Source organism: Eutrema salsugineum, unplaced genomic scaffold (assembly GCF_000478725.1).
Source record: "Eutrema salsugineum unplaced genomic scaffold, Eutsalg1_0 scaffold_1, whole genome shotgun sequence".
In the NCBI taxonomy this organism is placed as follows: Eukaryota; Viridiplantae; Streptophyta; class Magnoliopsida; order Brassicales; family Brassicaceae; genus Eutrema; species Eutrema salsugineum.
Window position 1 is genome coordinate 13499975 of NW_006256909.1, and position 19577 is coordinate 13519551.

General features: G+C 30.8%; 4 protein-coding genes across 5 annotated transcripts; 1 reads left to right on the forward strand and 3 right to left on the reverse strand.

Annotated features, from left to right (window-relative positions):
* The first annotated feature begins 1975 nt into the window (after positions 1 to 1975).
* LOC18028758 lies at positions 1976 to 3946 on the forward strand. Its single transcript, XM_024149085.1, has 5 exons — positions 1976 to 2009; positions 2075 to 2209; positions 2309 to 2455; positions 2550 to 3422; positions 3804 to 3946. Exons 1-5 carry the CDS (start codon positions 1976 to 1978, stop codon positions 3944 to 3946), a joined length of 1332 nt encoding a protein of 443 aa, XP_024004853.1.
* A 376-nt stretch (positions 3947 to 4322) lies between these two features.
* On the reverse strand, positions 4323 to 7040 carry LOC18028759 (calmodulin-like protein 8). Its single transcript, XM_006414606.2, has 4 exons — positions 6895 to 7040; positions 6605 to 6762; positions 6239 to 6319; positions 4323 to 4613 (listed from the first exon to the last, which is right to left on the reverse strand). Exons 1-4 carry the CDS (start codon positions 6971 to 6973, stop codon positions 4476 to 4478), a joined length of 456 nt encoding a protein of 151 aa, XP_006414669.1. The 5' UTR covers positions 6974 to 7040; the 3' UTR covers positions 4323 to 4475.
* A 3995-nt stretch (positions 7041 to 11035) lies between these two features.
* On the reverse strand, positions 11036 to 13245 carry LOC18029307 (ADP-ribosylation factor-like protein 5). Its single transcript, XM_006414608.2, has 3 exons — positions 13057 to 13245; positions 12566 to 12770; positions 11036 to 11604 (listed from the first exon to the last, which is right to left on the reverse strand). Exons 2-3 carry the CDS (start codon positions 12755 to 12757, stop codon positions 11245 to 11247), a joined length of 552 nt encoding a protein of 183 aa, XP_006414671.1. The 5' UTR covers positions 12758 to 12770; positions 13057 to 13245; the 3' UTR covers positions 11036 to 11244.
* A 4815-nt stretch (positions 13246 to 18060) lies between these two features.
* On the reverse strand, positions 18061 to 18905 carry LOC18029308 (germin-like protein subfamily 1 member 8). Of its 2 annotated transcripts, XM_024149739.1 has the most exons (3): positions 18697 to 18899; positions 18375 to 18599; positions 18061 to 18260 (listed from the first exon to the last, which is right to left on the reverse strand). In XM_024149739.1, the coding sequence occupies exons 1-3, from the start codon at positions 18824 to 18826 to the stop codon at positions 18061 to 18063; spliced, it is 555 nt and encodes a 184-aa protein (XP_024005507.1). In that variant the 5' UTR covers positions 18827 to 18899. The 2 variants fall into 2 exon arrangements, with proteins under 2 accessions (XP_024005507.1, XP_006414672.1); XM_006414609.2 differs by having other exon boundaries at positions 18061 to 18599; positions 18697 to 18905.
* Between the last annotated feature and the right edge of the window lie 672 nt (positions 18906 to 19577).

Below are 19577 nucleotides of genomic sequence, written 5' to 3' on the forward strand. Positions count from 1 at the left end.
ACAATATACCTATCTGCATTTCACTCAATTCATTTCATTCTGACAGGTTTCTTCCTCCTATCCTTATTAATGTTTTTATCGAAAGACACTGAAAGTTTTTTTTTTTGGGAAAATTGGAAATTTAAGACACAAAATGGAAGAACTTGTCTCTTTAATACTTTTTTAAATTTTGGCAATTTTGGATAAAATAACTTTATAAATACTTTTAATTTCGAAAATAAATATTTATATATAGTTATTAATTCCGAAAATTCCAAAAAAGTAAAGAATATTATTCTAAAACATTATTTTAGGAAATACATATATTTATAAATATGTTCTAGAAAACGTGTTATATAATTCTAGTGTTTTATAGAATTCGTTTTCTACTATTTGGTATAAGATCAACCAAGTCTAGAATTCGGTTTCTACTATTTGGTATATGATCAACCGAGTCTAGAATCGATGTTCTACTATTTGGTATGTTTTCTAGATCTCTCTATAGAATACTTTATCTAGAACTTGTACTACATTCTACATATTGTAGAATATGTATTCTAGAATTTGTTATATATTCTATGTTTTCTAGAATTTAACTTCTACTGGTTTGTCTTCGTTCTAGTGAATATAGAATCCATATTCTACCAAACGGTTAACAGAATCACAGAAAATCTAGGATCAGGTTGTATCCAACAAAAATAAAATATTTGAAAATATTTTATTTTCCTTTTTTTGTTTCACGTTTTTAACATATTTGAGAAGTTTTTTTTCTGTTCTTCTTCTCTTTCACGACAATTTAACGATTTCATTGAAGTTCTTCTATGATTTCTGTTCTTCTTTGATTTATGTTCTGGTTATTTATATAGTTCAGACTGTATACAAAGTTACCCAAAATCAATTTGGGATTTTAAACCCTAACATATATAGATTGAACGAAAGGGATATTGAATACATTGAAGAGGTTACCAATTGGATGAGAAGATTGATGAAAATTGAGGATGGACTCTGGAGAATCGACTTGAGAAAGAGCGGAGAAAACGATGGACATGTTCGGCAAAGATGATGATATCTTTTTTGGGCTCGTAATTGTATTGTTTTTTTTTAATTTCTATTTTTAATTAATATTAATTAAAACAATATATTAATATGAAAAAATTTAGTTTTTAGGGGCAAAAGAGGATTACAATTAACATAAGTATTAGAGAGACAATTTTTTCTAAAAAAGTACTAAAGGAACAAGTTCTTCTATTTTGTGTCTTAAATTTCCAATTTTTCCTTTTTTTTTTTGATAAACTCTATCGGCTGGTCAACTCCGATAAAAACGCATCAAAGTGTTACAGAATGATTCCACATGTAATTAATGGTTCAACAAACATCATGAACTCAGAGAAATTTGCTCAAGTTATCATTGCAGGAAGATCCAAGCTTGAAGAAGGCTCGTGAACATGTATTAGGCCTAATGCATTGCAGTGAATCATAGTGACATGAATATTATTTCTATAACACTTCGTAAGTTATTAATGAAATTTAACGGTGTACCTACGTGCAATTCTTCAGAACAAGCGTTAAGTTCTACTTGTACATGCTCGTTAGTTTTTTTTTTTTGTTCAGTTGTCAAAATATGTCTAGCACACATTCAACGTTCAACTAGGGTCGATTAAAAGGTATCATAATTTTCTTTTATTGTTACCGTGACTTCAACTATGAAAGTAGAAGTGTCCTACGGTTTTATATGAAACAGTTACATATCATATGGTCTCATAATGTTGTGTTACTTATGTAGGGTCTGAACAAAGTGGCGCCGCGCCAACTAATAACCATTTAATTAACTGAAAGCAAAAAAAAGAAAAATTAATTCCCAAACATGCTTTAATTAAGCAAGACTCTTAACAGAAATAAGCACCCTCCGCTTCAGTCAGAAACCTCTTATTGTTCTATCAATCTCTTAGGTTTATTCAGAGATTTGATTCATTGAAAATTAAACAAAGGAGATGATATGGGAAACAACAACGCAACCGCCAATTTAACAGGTTATACAACAAAGCCTCTTTTTTTTTATAGTTAAAATCTCACTGAATATTCTGTGTAATTGCAGAAGAAGAGAGCTCAAAGCTAGAAACCCATGGAACGTCTCCAATGGAGTCTGTTCCCGTAGAGAACACGCAAGATCAGGTGTTTCTTGCAGGTGAAGGCAAAGATGGAGATAAAGAGAAAGAGAGCTTTACTGATGGTTTTACAGATTTTTCTTCATAATGGTTTCACTTATATCCATTTATGTAAAACTTTTTAGCTCACTTTTGAATCTTTTTTGTAGGAAACATATGTAAAGAGACTCCAGAAACAGAACCACAAAGCAAGGAGTTAGTCGAAGATCCAAAAGTGAAAAATGTCGAAGAAGAGATGCATCCAAGTGGCTTGGAGAGTTCAGTAATGGAAATCGATGAGCAGATCCAGAAACAGATATTAGTTGCAGAAGGTTGAATTTAGTTTTATCTTTCTCTTCTCTTTATTTTCGAAAAAACCTTTATGCCTCTGTATTTTTCTTAAATACTGTCTCTGTTCATCATCAGGTGTTGAAACTGCGTGTGAAGCGACAGAAGTGGAAGATTTATCTATGATTGGAACTCAAAGTGTTGTGAACGAATTGAATACGACAGAGTTTGGTAATGAAGAGAAGCCCTGTGTGATTGATGAGACTGTAGGAACAGAGGCAAAGATGATCAATAAGTCTCTGGAAGAAATTGTTCCTGCCGAGGAAGCTGTAAAGCTTGATCAAGAGATTGGTATGGAACAGAGAACAGGGTTTCCTGGGATTGATCCGCAGGAGATTCTGAATCTGGACTATCGCGTTCTTGATGATGATGATGAAGTTACAAATGAAGGAAAAGCCGACCAGGAAATCTCTAAACCGGGTTCACAAGAATCAAACGTGATTCTAGAGACCGGTTTTGAAGTTTTTGAGGAAGAGAAGGGCAAGGAGTTAGGAAGAGAAGCAAGTCTAAAACGCATGACTCGATGCAGATCGCTCCCAGTGAGCCACAACACTAGAGTTACAGAAGAGTCGGTGGTTCAGCAGTTGGTCTCAGAGATTGCGTTTCCTTCAAGGAACAAGATGGGTTTAGAGAAAGGTAACATGCCTGAGACTCTGCTTGTTTCTTGCGTAGGAAGCAACAAAGCACAAGAAACTACTGAAGCGATAACTGAAAGTAACAAAGATGCTATAATTGAGTTGCAGCGATCTCCTACCTTTGGCAGTGACCTAAGGATCAAAGAAAGAAACGACGAATCGACAGAAAAAATTCCGTTACTCTGTGAGGACATGACGGAGACATACGAGGCAATAATTGATGTGGAAGAGAGAACTGTGATGCTGAAGAGAAGTGAGACTGAAAAAACAAGAGGCATTGAATTGTCTCTAGGGTTATCAATGAAACCCAGTAGGAGTTCTGAAGCAGATGATAGCTTCAAAGAAACCAAGGGCTCAGGAGATAGCTTTGTGGACAAGAAGGCTACTACGTATGATACTCTGGTTGTTTCTTGTGTAGGAAGCAACATACCGCAAGAAACTGCTGAAGCAATAACTGAAGGCAACAAGGAAGCTAGATTTGAGATGCGATCTCCGAGTTTAAGAATCGAGGAAAGGAGCGATCAGTCGGTGGAGAAAACTCTGTTACTCTGTCAAGACAAGACAGAGACAAATGAAGCAACAGTCGATGTGGATAAGAAAAATGTGATGCTGAAGAGAAGTGTTTCTGAGAAATCAAGAGGCTTTGAGCTGTCTCTAGGGTTGTCGATGAAACCCAGTGAGAGTTCTGAAGCAGAAGGTAGCTTCAAGGAAACTAAGGATTCAGGAGACAACTTGCTGGACAAGAAAGCTTCTTGGGGTTCTATGAAAGGCAGAGTCAGGAAACGGAGCAAGTCTTCGCTCTTCGGAACATGCCTCTGTTGCGCCACTGCCATAAGTTGAACAAAATTGCAAGTAAAAGGATTATTGATTTTGTGATTTAATGGTTTTTTTATAATAATTATTATTGGAAATGGATAGTGTGGATTGGGTTTTCTGTATACTTGAGATGGGTTTTCTGTTTGAGGGTTTTGGTAAGGTTTGAAAAAGTTTCTACTTCCTTTAAATTTTGCTTATAATTGTTTCCATACTAAATAAAATCTGGGAATTTTTTGTGTTTCATTAATGAAGGAAATTTTTTAAGCAATGTGACAGCTTGTGAAACATATTCAAAGACTGAGAGAAGGAAAAAACTACAAATTATGTTTCAAAGATGATATAAACAAAGTTATAGAGATTAAACTGGATCTGAAAGGTTCAATAAGAGATAAAACAAAACTGGATCTTAAAGCTTTAATGAATTTAGAATACTTGAATTTGTTGAGATGTTGTGAACACAAAGGAGTAAAAACGAACAAAGTAATTAAGGAAAAATTTGCTTTTATAAGTCCATAGAATAATAATAAGAAGAAGAAGCAAAAAAAAAAAGTACTCAGCCAATGTTGATCATCATCTTGACAAATTCATCATAATTGACTTGGCCATCACCATCCAAATCTGCCTCCTTTATCATTTGTTCAACTTCTTCATCCGTTAGCTTTTCCCCTAGATTAATCATTACATGACTTAACTGCAATTTAACAAAGCTTTTGACATTAGTGAATAAACCATGCCATTTCGTTTATTTTATTCTTACAAATTAGAGCATTTTAATTTTTTGTATCTAGATTCTATTCCAAAAACAAAAATAAATAACTAGCATCCATATACAAGATTTAGATGCAAAAACCAAATCTAAAAGCGAACAATATTTTGATGCAGCATCTAAATCTTGTATATCGAATAGGTTTTTAGTCTAATGTGAAGGCATTTCATCGTGTCCAAAAGCTTTTATTAAAAACTAAAGAAAAATAACTGTTTGTTTCTCGTAAATTTTTCTCCTGAAATTAGACCGGTTAGGACTTATAGAGACCAACACTTTTTCTTTTTAAAATTAGTAGTAGGTCAAACATGATATTTTTAAAATACATTCTGAAAACTGTTTTAATAAGAATTCTACAGTTTTTGTCTTAGTTTGACCATGAGTCATGAGATTTAAAGAAACGTGAAATCTGATCAGTCCAGCCTACAATACTATTCTCTTATTAGGTTTAATTGAATGTATCTTAAACAACAAGTATATAGTACTCGAAAAATATAACAAAGAACAGGAACTCGAGCTTATACATTGTGAGTTATTCTTTTAGACCAATGTGTTTGAGAAAATAATGCATGAGTAATCATGTCACATGCACAATTAGAAAGCCTCTGTTTAATTAGAATGCTTTTTAAATTGAGAAAAAATCTCATCAATATATTGTTATAGATAATGGATGTGTGCATGCAAAAATGTGCATATAAAAAAGAAACTTTTTAAAAAGTATACGCATTAATGTAACTTTTGAAGTTGTAAAGATAAGTAAATATATTTATTAATTAAACTAGGTGAAACATGTGCCTCCTCTCCAATAACTCAATAGAATCATATGCATTTTACTCTAGCTAGATATTTCCCATTATATTTTGTTTTTCCCCTCCTCGTTCTTCTCCAAAGATTCACAATGCCAGCTTGTTCTAAACCATTCTTGTTATATTTTATCCAGAAAAATGTTTAGAAACATAAATGAGACAAGTATGGATCTCTTTAAATGAAAGAGATTGTCTGGCCTTGTCTGATTTTTGTCATTGATCCAAGATATTTCAAAGTGCGTTTTAGCTGGATTTATCATTTATCTAGTTAATGAAAATTAATTGATCAAGTGGTCCAATTAAAAAGAAAACTCATAATGATGATGCTTAGCCTGGATTTGACAATGTAGAGATATAGAGCATGTACCATACCACTTAAGCAGAGAAAACATTTATGCAACTGGTTCATGTATCGTTATTAAATTCTAACAAAACCCAATAGAGATAAGAATTTAGTAGACATTTATAATCTATATAATTATGGCTCTAATCATTTAAAATCAAATAAAAACACAGTTAGCTAGACCGTACATGCTATTATTAAAGAACGTTGTACAAAACGCAATCCAGTGCATCGAATTTATAAAAAAAAATCTCTAAAGAAGTCAAGCATATATCTAAAAATAAACACACTTACAAATAAGAGAAATATATTGATATATATATATATTATATATATATATGTGTGTGTGTACGGCTTCAATTTAATAAAAATTATATAATAGAGAGAAAATTTTAGTCACGGACCTCACTGGCAGAGATATAACCATTTTGGTCTTTATCAAAGACTTTGAATGCTTCTTTCAGCTCTTCTTCTACATCATTTTCCTATACCATCACATTACAAATCAGATTTGGTCGTAGTAAACAAGTAAAAAGTATATAAAGATGAAACAACAAACTTTTAACCAAAAAAAAAAGATGAAACAACTTGCTATAATAATAGCATTTAATGTTTCCAATTTGTTTTTTAAAAAATTGTAAAAGTAGAAAAGAAAAGTATAAGGAATGAGACAGAGTTTACAACGAAGCAGAAACATTATAGAGAAAAAGTCTTTCACTTGGTGTAACTAATTGTGTAAATAATGTATGGAGAGAACAAGAGAGAGGAACCTGGAGCTTCTTGGCCATGAGGTTGAGAAACTCAGCAAATTCAATGGTGCCATTACCATCAGAGTCAATCTCAGTGATGATATCTTGAAGTTCTTGTTCTGTCGGATTCTGATCCAAAGAGCGGATCACTGTTGCAAGTTCGTCCACAGTTATACAACCTATTATTGGATTTTGAAAAGAAGAAAAATGTCACAACACATATCACACATATTAAGATAAAAAATATGTCACAACAAATATCCCTCTATTTATATTTATATATGATCATATATCTAGAGAAAGAGAGAAACCGTCGCCGTCTTTGTCGAAGAGACAAAAGGCTTCTTTAAACTCAATGATCTGATCTTTTGTCAGTGCTGTCTCTTCCATTGTTTTCTGGGAATTTTGGCGAAAGAGAGAAGAGAGAACTCAAGGTTGCTTGATGAATCTCTGATTTGTGGTCTATTTGTAGCGTCTTGACAAGAACTTTCTACTTGGACTCATGTACTTTTTCAACTACAATAAGCCCTTTATTTAATTCTTAAATTATTTAAGTATTATTTATTTATTTTTGTATTTTAGAACTCTTGAACTGAAAAAATTAATTCTAGTCACATGACACAATCGCATATCATAATTGTTGCTGTTCTCGAGTTAACATTTAAATCATATATGCAATAGTAATGATCAGTAGTCGAAAAAAACAATTGCATTTTTCTAAAAGTCGATCGTTTAAGTGTATAAAAATGCCCGTCTAGACGGCTAAAACCTTTTGATGCTTCGATCAAATCGGTTAGAAGGCAATCAACCAAACAAAAAAAAACTACTTTTTGTAGATATTAGATTAGTGTAGCAAATTTTAGATCATCTGTTATAACTTCGTTGGGATTAGGTTTCTCTTCCTTAGTTGAATGTAATGACTTTAGCTGTGGATAGAGATTTTAGGAATACAAGAGAGGCTTAGAAAACAAAAAACAAAAACAGAGCAAACAAAAAAAGATGTGTGATATCATTTTGGAGGCAAAGTCACAATAATCATTGACTTAGTTGATGTATTTAGTGCATGAAATATCAAATTAAATGGACTTTCAACTCAAAATCAATTGCCAATGAGTAGATTAGTTTATGTCCCTTATATAGTAGTTAGTATCTTCCAACTTTGGGATAATATTCCCTAATACATTCCCTCGAAATGATGGTTCTTTAGTCATTAATCTTGGTATGTTTGGGCATAGATTGATGGGACCAACTTTGGCTTAGATCGATAATTGATCGGGTTGGATAGCGTGGATCAATTAGCAATGAATGGATTGACCAATGTTTCTTATATATTAATATATACTCCCTCCGTTTCACAAAGAGTGTCGTTTTAAGGTTTTATTTTTGTTTCACAAAGAGTGGCGTTTTATATTTTCAATGCAGAATTTTAAACAATATTCCAGTTTTGACCCTATTGATTTAATGTATTAATTAGAGAAAAAATTATTTAATGCATTAATAAAAGGAAAAATAGTATTTTTAATAGTTTTTTAATAAGTGTGAAAAATGTCAGAATGACATTCTTTATAAAACGGAGGGAGTATTAGTCAGGGTCTCTTCCAACTTTTGATGTGAAATAATAATTTCTAATATGAAATGCACTGATTTCTGGAGCTAGGTGGTCAGAATTATTTTATCAATAAGAACTAAATGCACTCCTATAGCATCATAAATCAGGAATCGATCCATAAATGTCATATGATATACTATAGACTCAAGATGGGTAACAACTCACACATCAAAAGAGCCAAATAAAGACAATAATAAAAAATATAAAAAAAAAAACCGGAAGACATGATTAATTGCATATTTGCATAAAGTAAAGAAGAGAAGATTAATCTTTTCTTTAAAGAATGAGAGATCTTCATCATCTTCAAAGATTCAGTAAAGTTAATACAAAAAGGGTTTACGAACAAAAGTAAGCTAGCTAACGTAGGTTCAAAGTAATGTGTTTAAAAGGCTAAAAATTATGTTAAATACAACTCAAACCGGGTCAAATAAGGCAAACATGGTCGGTTAGAAACTAGAAAGCTTGCTATTGGTATGGGAAATCTAACTACTGATGTTCCAATTTGGTTACCACTTACAACTGTTAGTTGAGGCCGATAAACGTGAGATGTATTTTAATATTTTGGATCACTAAATTGAAGTTTGAGGTAAAGAAAAAAAGCAACAAGAAGCAAAAATCCAAAAGCTATTGAATAATTGTAGTATACGTAGGTATGTGTATTATACAGGATTAGGATAAAAACATAAATGTTTGGTAGTGCCGACAAAGCTATAATGGTTGGAGACAAACAGCATTGAAAAGTTTAGACCAAGCCATACCATTACTCAAAGGTCAACAAACATCTAAAATGTAAATTAAAAAGTCTAAAAATTTACACATATATATATATATATATAAACAAAAATCTGATAAAAACATTATAAAAAGAAGAATTTGTTTTTATTTTATCATAAGCGAGTTTTTTGTGATTTATATGTTCATTTGATTCAAATCTATTTTAAAGATTAAAAAGCATCCATCATAAAAAGATTAAATCCACGAACTGATGTGATCATGGACATGGAGCAAGAATAAAAGATTGTAACTGAGGAACCATTACTGTGCCGACTGATCTTATGACTAGATCCAAGAGAAAGAGGCTAAGAGAAGATGTTGGAAAATTACTTATTCATCTATGAAACCAAAATGAAGCCGTAATTCAAGACTAGGACATTCACAACACTTTGGTTTTGATCCAAGCACAAGGAAACTAACTCTTGGTAATGTGATCTATTATATTCTTTTTTCTTTGGGTTGGTTTTGTCCCTATGAATTTTCCAACTAAGGTTTTTAACGAGGTAATGGCTCATATCCTTCAGTCCAATGTGTTAAGTTTCTCAAGTACATTTTGCCGATCAGAAGATGAAGTTCAAGAGTCATGCGCAAATGGACTTGAAGAGTCATTCAAACTTGTCATTTATTTTCTTTTTGTTTTCGTGTAGTCTGAGTCTTTATTTTCGATTCTTTATAAACAATGTAAGATTAACACTTTGATCATTCACATTTCTTTTATCAAACTTTATTTTCAAAGAAGTATTCTCTTTAGTTCTTTATGAACTTCTTTCTCTTGTTGGGTTACTTCAAGAAATCTTAAGTTAATCAGGTGATTCCATCTCACTTGACGCAACCATTCACTTGCGGAGATCTTTTGAAAATGTTCTAAGTTGAGTCTAGGGCATAAGGCATATACCTTATCATCTGGCTTCGCGAATTCAATTGATCACGTTCCACCGCCTTGTTCTTCTTTGGATAGTTTATAAGTCGAGTTTGGGGCTTAAAGTTTCATATGCTCTAACATTTAATCCGCGGGCCAACTAGATTCAAGGATTATTTTGTTACCATACCGATTCTAGGGAGAATCATATCACGAACCTTGAGAATTAGTATATTCAATGAAAGGCAGCGAGAAAAGTATAGATCCATTTATATATGCAAAACTCACAATTTTCCGTTATTTCGATCCATAATTTTCATCTGTCCCGAGCAGTGGCGGAGCTAGAAAAAAACTTTACGGGGGTTAATTTTAATTTATAATATATTATAAACAAATTTTACGGGGGTCATTTAACTAAATTATTAATATCATATCTAATTTTTACATTAAAAATACAAATATTTATAAAAAAAATTTGAATTTCACCTGGGTCAATTGCACCCCCTCCCAACATGCTCTCTCCGCCACTGGTCCCGAGTCAGCATTGGTAATAAATATTAATATTTCTTGTTAAGGCATAAACTAATTCTTTCAAGACTCAAATTCTAGAATAAGGACTCAACCTCCCACAAAAGAATCCTTTTTAGATAAATTTGATTAAAATGTTTTCCACGTCATAGATCATTATTAGTAAGAATATCTACTGCTAAAAGATCGTAATCAGAATATCTATTGCTAAGAAAGATTGAGCATAGACTTGCAATGAATCTGGTATTACAAGTTCCAACAATAGGGAAAATGCATGTATACTACTTTGTTAGCCATACATATAATTGACCCTATCGTCTTGCATAATAAGTTCATAAGCACGATAAAGGAAAGTATTAAAAAATAATGAGAGGTAGCAAACCAATGGACCAACAAAAATCTGTAACGATACGCTCTAGATCAATCGAATATAATTCAACTTCTGATGACTTGAATTTCAAATATCATTGAAACATAAAGTAGAGGAATTTTCCTTCATTTTTTGAACGGCATTTCATTAAATGGAATTAGGTGGCAAACAAAGGGACAGAAGCAAAGTTCGGACTACATAAACTAGTTGAACATAACAAAATAATGATGGATGAAACAAAAATGAAGAGTGAAGAAGCATTTAGATGTTGATTTAATTTGGAATCTAATTCATTCTGATATCATGTAGATGTTGTAAATAATCGTCGTCTAACTTTCCATTGAATCCGAGGATCTCCATCATGAGATGTTTAGGTTTTTCTTGATAGACGAAAATACATACAACTCAAATCAGAGAAAGCCAAATACATGAACTGGAACTGTATAAAGAAACAGTTAATGAAACATAAAAATGAAAATGGGAGAGGTTATGTGATATCGCATTTGTCTGACTTTCTCCTCTTAGCTGGGAGCTTTCTCAGTAACTTTCTGGGCAATCCAACCAAGCCCATCATGCAACCCTTCTCCAGTGACTGCACAGCTTGATTGAATGTGCCAATCATGGTTCTTGATGCTGTGAAGGTTAAGCGCGTCTGTGATCTCAGCTGGGCTCATAGCGTCTTTCAGGTCCTGTTTGTTTGCAAACACGAGTATCACCGAGTTCACAAGATCCTCATGGCCAAGTAATCTGAAAAGCTCGTCTTTCATGAAAGAGATCCGAGCTCTGTCTGTGCTATCGATAACCACGATTACAGCATTGGTTCCTCTATAGTACGTTGCCCATGATGTTCTTAGCCTATCTTGCCCACCAAGATCCCAAACCTAAAGACATAAATTGTGTAAGAAGCATTGCATCAAATATGAAAACAGTTCAAAACTTTTGAGCTTGTGATGACAGGAACAGAAACAGAGCATCGAATTCAACAAAGGAACACATAGAAACAGTCGAATTTACTTAAGCAATTCAAACTCCCATTTCTATGTCTTTAAAATGAAATCAAATCCGAAGACAAAAATTGTAAGAAGCAATGCAACAAATATGGAAAAAGTTCAAAACTTTGAGCTTGTGATGGCAAAAACAGAAACATGAGCAACCAATTCAACAAAGTAACACATAGAAACAGTCGAATGTGTTTAACAATTCAAACTTCCATTTCTATGTCCTTCAAAATGAAAGCAAACCTGAAGACAGTAATTGTAAGAAGCAATGCATCAACTAAAGTCTTGCAAAGCTTAAAACATTGGCTTATGGACAAGCAGCAAAGCAAGAACATAGAAATGCCCAATATTTACTTTTTCTTCAGATTAAATTTAACAATATACACAAAGGATAAGCAACTTCTTATCTGAAACCATACGAATTGTTCCAATATGATTAATTTTTAAACTTTGAGCTAGTAAAGCCTTCCCAATAGCATGCAATACAACAGAATAACACATAGAAACAGTCTGACTTTATGTAACAATTCAAACTTCCATTTTCATGTATTTAAAATGAAATTAAACCTGAAGACCAAAATTGTATGAAGCAATGTATCAACTTGAGTCTTGCAAAGCTTAAAACCTTAGCTCAGGAACATGTGACAATGCAAGAACATAAAAATGCCCAATGGTTTTTTTTCTCTTTCAATGTGAATAAGTTTAAAACTTAACGTAGATGGCAGAAACATAAACAGAGCCATCCAATTCAACAGAAGAATTCAAACTTTCATATCTAAGTCTAAAAGCAAATAAAGAATTTGTAAAAACCAGGATTTGATTTTCAAGAATAGCTTTGTGTTACCTCGAAGCGGATATTCTTGTAAACGAGCTCTTCGACATTGCTTCCTACGGTAGGATGAGTGGTGACAACTTCACCCAAGTGAAGCTTATAAAGCGTCGTCGTTTTACCGGCGTTATCCAAACCAACAACAACGATCTTATACTCTTTTGCAGGGAACATCATGAACCAAAACCTCGATGCAAATGCTCCCATGTCTCTGATTTTTCTATATAATAACAAAACCCAATCAAATTTTCGAATCTTTCTTAGAAAAAAAAAAAAAAAAAAAAACTGTTTCCGGTGACAATTGAAAAATTGATTCTTTGAAGAAAACCAAAAAGATACAGTTTTTATCTGACCCAAAGTGGAGGGAGCGAGAAGCGAATAATCCGTAGAATCCATAAAAATCCCAGATCGGATTTGGATAAAACGATCCTAGAATTGACTCTAATTTACCGAAATATGGAAACAGTATGGAAAGAAAAAAATCAATCGGGATCTGAGAATCAAACCTGGATTCAGTTTAAGGTGTACCGGTTGCGGTGGAAACGGCGGAGATGTCTTGTTTGATCGGAATCGGAAAAGGAGAAAAATCGAGTCTCGGAGAAGAAAACAAATTCAACTTTAGTTTCGGAGGTTGCTTATCGATCCGGGTGGCTCCGTGCGAAATAAGGAAAAAGAATGCGAGAATGCATAAAAGCATAAAAGTTATTAAGAAAAAAGAAATAAAAAAGAAATACTTTTTTTTGACGAGAAATACTTTTTTTTTTGACGAGAAATACTTTTTTTTAACAACTAAAGAATACTAATTTACTAAAGTACAAAATAGACCATCCAATAATTCCTTTTTGGGGGAAAATTGCAAAACAAAGTTAGAACATGTACATCAAAGAGATTCAAAAAGGAGTTGTTAATATTATTTTTTTTTTTTTTTAATTTGTCCAATAAATTTAACTGGATTGGAGAGAAGCATTTCTGTTTTTTTTAGCTGTAAACCAATACCAGTCCACCAGCTCAACTGGAGAGAGAATCCATTCTGTTCTTTTTAGTAGCAAGCCAATATCAGTCCATCACTTAGATTATAAAACTCCTCAAAATTCGATCCATAAATTCATTTTGCAAGGATCGATCCATAAAAATTGGGTTTTTTTTTAAAATCCAACTAATTGCTAACAAACTCCTTATGAAACCCTTTAAAAACTTCAATGGACATGGTCTAAGACATTTAGTCATTTAGTGTAGTTTCACCCAAAAAATGGGACAAAATTTGAATATGAATTAAATTCCAATATTTTTTTTTCTAACAATGTAAATGGAAGCCTAACCTATTCAATGAAATAATTATTGAAAGCAAATCTATTTTATCAAAGTAAACAAAAAATTCCTAAAAGCTAACGTTACATTTTAAATTGAATTTCGCTATTTTTTGGTGGTTTTAATTTACTTTGATGAAATAGATTTAATTTTTAGTAGATTTGTTCAACAGGTTGGATTAGTATAGTTTGGGTTTTAATTCACACTTTGATTTTCTCAGGGTTTTTAAGTGAAACTGCAACAAGCTAGTCTTTCTTCTTCTTTGCAATGTTTTTCCCCCTAGATTTTTTTTTTATTTGAGGAAAAACAACGTTGTCTTCCATAAACGGATAATTAAGTTGCACGACACTTTACTAAAACTTTGAATGTTTGACATCCTCCACATACTATTTTAAAGTTAGACAACTAAATATCGAGAGACTTTGTTGACATTTTCAACGTTTTAAAAGCGTCAGCACTTAGCACTATTGCAAAAAAAAAAAGCGTCAGCACTATGCCACTACAGAGAATTGATGTAATATCTTATATACTAACAAAGGTTGAAACTATAGGTTTCTCAAAGTGTTTACATAAGATTTAAAATTTTAATTCTATTGGTCCACATCAACATTCAAAAATAAGAAAGTTTACAAATTCTAATATTAGTGTTGAATACGAAAATTAAGAAAGTTTTCAAATTCTAATATTATTGCTAAATAAAGAAATTGTATATAATTTTTTTATTGGTCTACTTCAACATTGAAAATTAAAAATTTTACAAATTCTATTATTTTTTTGAAAAAAATATTAAAGATTAAAAATTATATATAATTTATATTAATAATAAAAAACTAAAATAAATAATATTAAAATAGGAAATTTTTAAATTTAAATTAGATGTATACACATATTTATAGACTCTTGCATTAGCATCCAATTTTTTGTCACATATAATATTTTGAAAAAAAAAATTTCTGTGTGTGCAACCATATAAAAAAAAATAGAGTTAAGTTTCACTAAAACTGAGTCATTACAGCATAAAAGAACCAACTTGACTAAACTATATGTTTAACTATTAGCTAAATTACAAAAAAAATATAATGAAAGGAGATATAAACAAAGTCACTACAATACGTTTTAATATTGAAAAAGAGACCGTAAAATCTCCAAAGCTTGGCCACCAAATTTGAGAAGAATGATAAATTTTAAACAATCCAAGAAACATATCAAGTGATTGATACTCGACACTTTTGGAAAATGAAGCACATAAAATAGAGAAAGAAGTTCTATTATTAAGACGAAGGAGATTGATGTATCCAAAGAAGATATTTGAAATAACATGGCATCTAATGGAGTTTTAACAACTTAACTTTAACAACAAAGGTAACAATTAACTGACCAAGCAACATCCGAATACATTTGGTAAGCCTCAAAACACGGAGGCTTCTAAATCCTATTACTAAGAAAAGTTAAAGCTATATGCCTCTAAGAATACCCACATAGAATTTAAAAGTTCAATTCTATTGGTCCACATCAATATTGAAATTTTTTTTTTTAAATTCTATTGTTAACAAAAAATTATATTTATAAAAAAATAAAAGTTGAAGCTATATGCATCTAATGACATTCACATAATATTTAAAAAAGTCAATTTTATTAGTCTACATCAATAACTAAAATTAAAAAAAAAATCTCAATTATAAAATTACTTTTTTAATACAAAACAATAGAAGAAAATTTGTTTTGCACACATATAATAACAGTTAAAGCTATATTATTTTAATATTAAAATAGTAAAATAGAAAAATCTTGAATTTAAATTAGATGTATGCACACATATTTAGAGGTCTTACATTAACAATCAAATTTTTGTCACATACTATAATAAATTTTAAGTTTTTTTTTCCTTTGTGTGCAACCATTTCAATTAAAAAAAAAAATATAGAGTTAGGTTTCACTAAAGAATGAGTTATTACAACGTAAAAGAACAAATTTGACTAAACTATTTGTTTAAATATTAGCTAAATTACAAAGAATATGATGAAAAGAGATATAAACAAAGCCACTACAAGCTGCTTTAATATTGAAAAGGAGACCATAAAATCTCTAAAAATTGACTATCGAATTTGAAAAGAATGATAATTTCCTAGCAATCCGAGAAACATGTCAAGTGATTGATACTCACTTTTAAAAAATGAAGCACTGAAAATAGAGTAAGAAGAACCGTCATTAAGTCGAAAGAGACCGAGGTATCCAAAGAAGATTTTTGGAATAACATGACATCTAAGGGGGTTTTAACAACCCAACCTGAACTACAAATGTAACAATTAGCTGACCAAGCAATATCCGAATACATTTGGTAAGTTTCAAAACAAGGAAGAGAGACCAAAATCACTTGTCGCAATTTTATTGGTCAACATCAATATTTAAAATTAAAAAAATTCTAAATTTCAAAATTATATTGTTAACAAAAACTATATTTATAGAAAAAATTTTAAAATAATATTGTTAACAAAATTTTCTATTATTAATAACAGTTAAAATTATATTATTTTCAAAGCATCCACATCAGTATTTAAAAATTCAATTTTATTCATATATATCAAAATTGTAAATTAAAAAAAAAGTTTCCTAATTCTAATATTATTGCTAAGAAAATAAATTAAAAACTAAAGAAATTTCTATTAACAAAAAAACAACATGAGATTAAAATCTTCGATATCACTGTTTAAGTTATAAATTTAATTTGTTATCTATAATAAAAATATATCCTACTTATCCCAGATTAAGTTACTTGATTTAAAGCTTTTCACGTAAAATTTTAAATAACTAATAACTATGATTTATATTCATCTAAATTTTTGTTACATATGCAAAACATATTTTCACATAGCCTCATGTAATATATTATGCGAAAATAATTGAAAAAATTATATTTCATATATTCGATTTGGAATTACAATAGATTAATAGAAATTCTTAGTTTTTAGTTTTTCAATTTGTTATTAATTATTCTATATTTATATGTATTAAATTGTATCGGTTTTGCCTACTTAATTATAATTAGAAAAAGTAAGAATGAATATAATGAAACTGAATATAATCATACAAAAATTATTAAAATATATAAATAAGATTGAAAAAAAAAATATAGAACAAGAATAAAAATGAACATGATGAAAAAAAAATGTCATTCTTATTAGAAGAGATGATGTTGTATAATCATTGAAAAATTATTTAAAATTTAACACAACCAATTGACAAAAATATATTTAAATCACATATTTTGTGTGATTTTATTCATATCATATTCAACTATCATTTTGGTTTTAAAACTAAAGCTGTTATTAATCTCAAAGTAAATATTTTATTTATTAGTTTTTTTAAATTAATAAATCAAAATAAAATTTTGTATTGGTTAAACAAGAGCAGAAAAAGATTAAATTTTAATTTTATTTTTTTAAATAACACATATATAATTGAAATAAAAGAGAAAATAATGAAAAAAAATTTCTTCTTAATTTAAAGAAATGAATGTATAATATTTTATCATCATGTCAATACTATGTTTAAAAAATAGCATTTGATTAATTTGTAAACATTTTAGGTAGTTTGAGTATATTAACTTATTAGTGTTTGATAAAATAACACATTTTTGAAATACGATAGATATAGATTTAAAACAAAACCATTAAAAGATCATAATTTACAGTAAAATTATTATATTAACATCATAATAGTTTTAATATATTACTAAAACACTAATAATATAAAATTTATATCATAAATAAATATAATTGATTGTATATAATTTTTATCAACAAAATACCTACGCATAGCGTGGACGCAAAATCTAGTATGATATTTACGTCTTCATCATAGATATCATTAGCCGGGTCGCCATAATTTTTTTAATTTCTTTTATAAGTTTTTCTTTTAACAAACGGATCCGAAGGTTTCTTAATTTAAAAAGACAACTTTCTTTTATTTGTCTAAAATAAATCCCCATGAACCATAGGCACAACATGCTCAATATAACAATTTAAACTAATCCCCCATGAACCATATGCACAAAAATTATTGAAACCCTTCAATTAAGATAAAAACAACGTAACAAACAACATCATGCATGTCACATAACAATTAACTGATTTCATAATCATTGTTCTGAAGAAAGAACGTAAAATAAAGAAACTTCATAGACAATACATCTTATTATATCATTAAAATCTATTTTGTAAATCTCTGACCACATTAGGATCCATCTGAAATGCCCTTGCGAGAACATTTGGGTCTATCCGTGGGTTAGACCCAAATACAGTGTTGGCAATCGTGATAACACCTGCGTTTTGGCTGCTCAAAGCAGCGATTGCAACCGCCGGAGTATGTCCTAGGTTGAATTGGAAATGGATGAGCCCTTCTGGAAACACAAACACATCACCCACTTTGAGCGTTTTGGCAAAAAGGCGGTTCCCGTCTTGGTTCGATGAGACAAACCCTACGAGCAAAGTTCCCTGTTGGACAACCAAGATCTCTGTGGCACGTGGGTGGGTGTGAGGTGGGTTCTGACCATTGGGTGCATAGTCTATACGAACTAATGAGATTCCAAAGGTGTTTAAGCCACCAAGGTTGTTAACGTTGACGGTTGTCACATTGGACCCTACAGCGTTATTTACATTTCCAGCTATGTTGAGTCCGGGGAAATAGAAATCATCCGCGGAAACTGTCATCGGATCCTTGCAGAACTTTCCATTCACAAACACTGAAAAAGGTTTTAGAATATAAAGTATAATTAGTAATGCAAAAAAAAATAGCATAAAATTATATTGAAAGAAGTCAAGAAATCATCATTTGCATACCGCCATTTGCCGGTGTGTTGACACCAACGCAGAAATCTTGAAGGGGGCTTGGATCAGAAGCAATGGCTAATGGAAGTGTCAAGGCCAAGAGATATAGAACTGCAAAATAGGTGAGACTCTTCATTGCCATGTGTATATGTATTGAGTTGATTCTTGGAAGAAAAGACGGATTATTGTTAATTTCTTGATTTTGGTTTCAATGAAGCTGTGAGAAACTTATGAGACAAAGAGTTCAATTTATAGATGATTTTGGGGTTTGAACAAGTCCATGCGTATGTATATGCTACATTCATTCCTTAATCAAAAGAAAACTACAACAGTGTTTCATTATCTATAAATTTGAAGTTGTAAAATTTATTGAACCGTGTTCCCTCAAAGTCGTATTATACGTTGGTATTATTAAAATTATTGTATCGCTACCATGTAGCTTTCATTCTCTAGAAGTTTGAAATGGTAAAATGTTGATTACACCGTGTTCTCTCAAATGGTATATATTATGTTGGGAGTTATGTAAATAATTGTATTGTTGTTATACTTATTACTTATTAGTAATATCTTAGATGCACGGTATAAAGAAAATCATATCTTTAATTGAAAATGTGATGCACTTGAAGTTTAAAATGTCAAGTGTTTGCAATGATAAAGCTATGGAGTATAAGTTACTACAAAGGTTCGTTTAGTAATAATCTTTTCTCAAGATCTCATGAATTATACGTGATGATTTTAATAATCTTTCAAATTGCCTGTCTTTTAATTAGAGTTGACTTTGAAAAATGTCAAATGTGAATTTGATGATTTTTGGTTTGATTGTTTCGTTAAGCGATAAGATAGGACCATGCATATATATAAACTTTGTATATAAATGTAAATTATTTTGTATC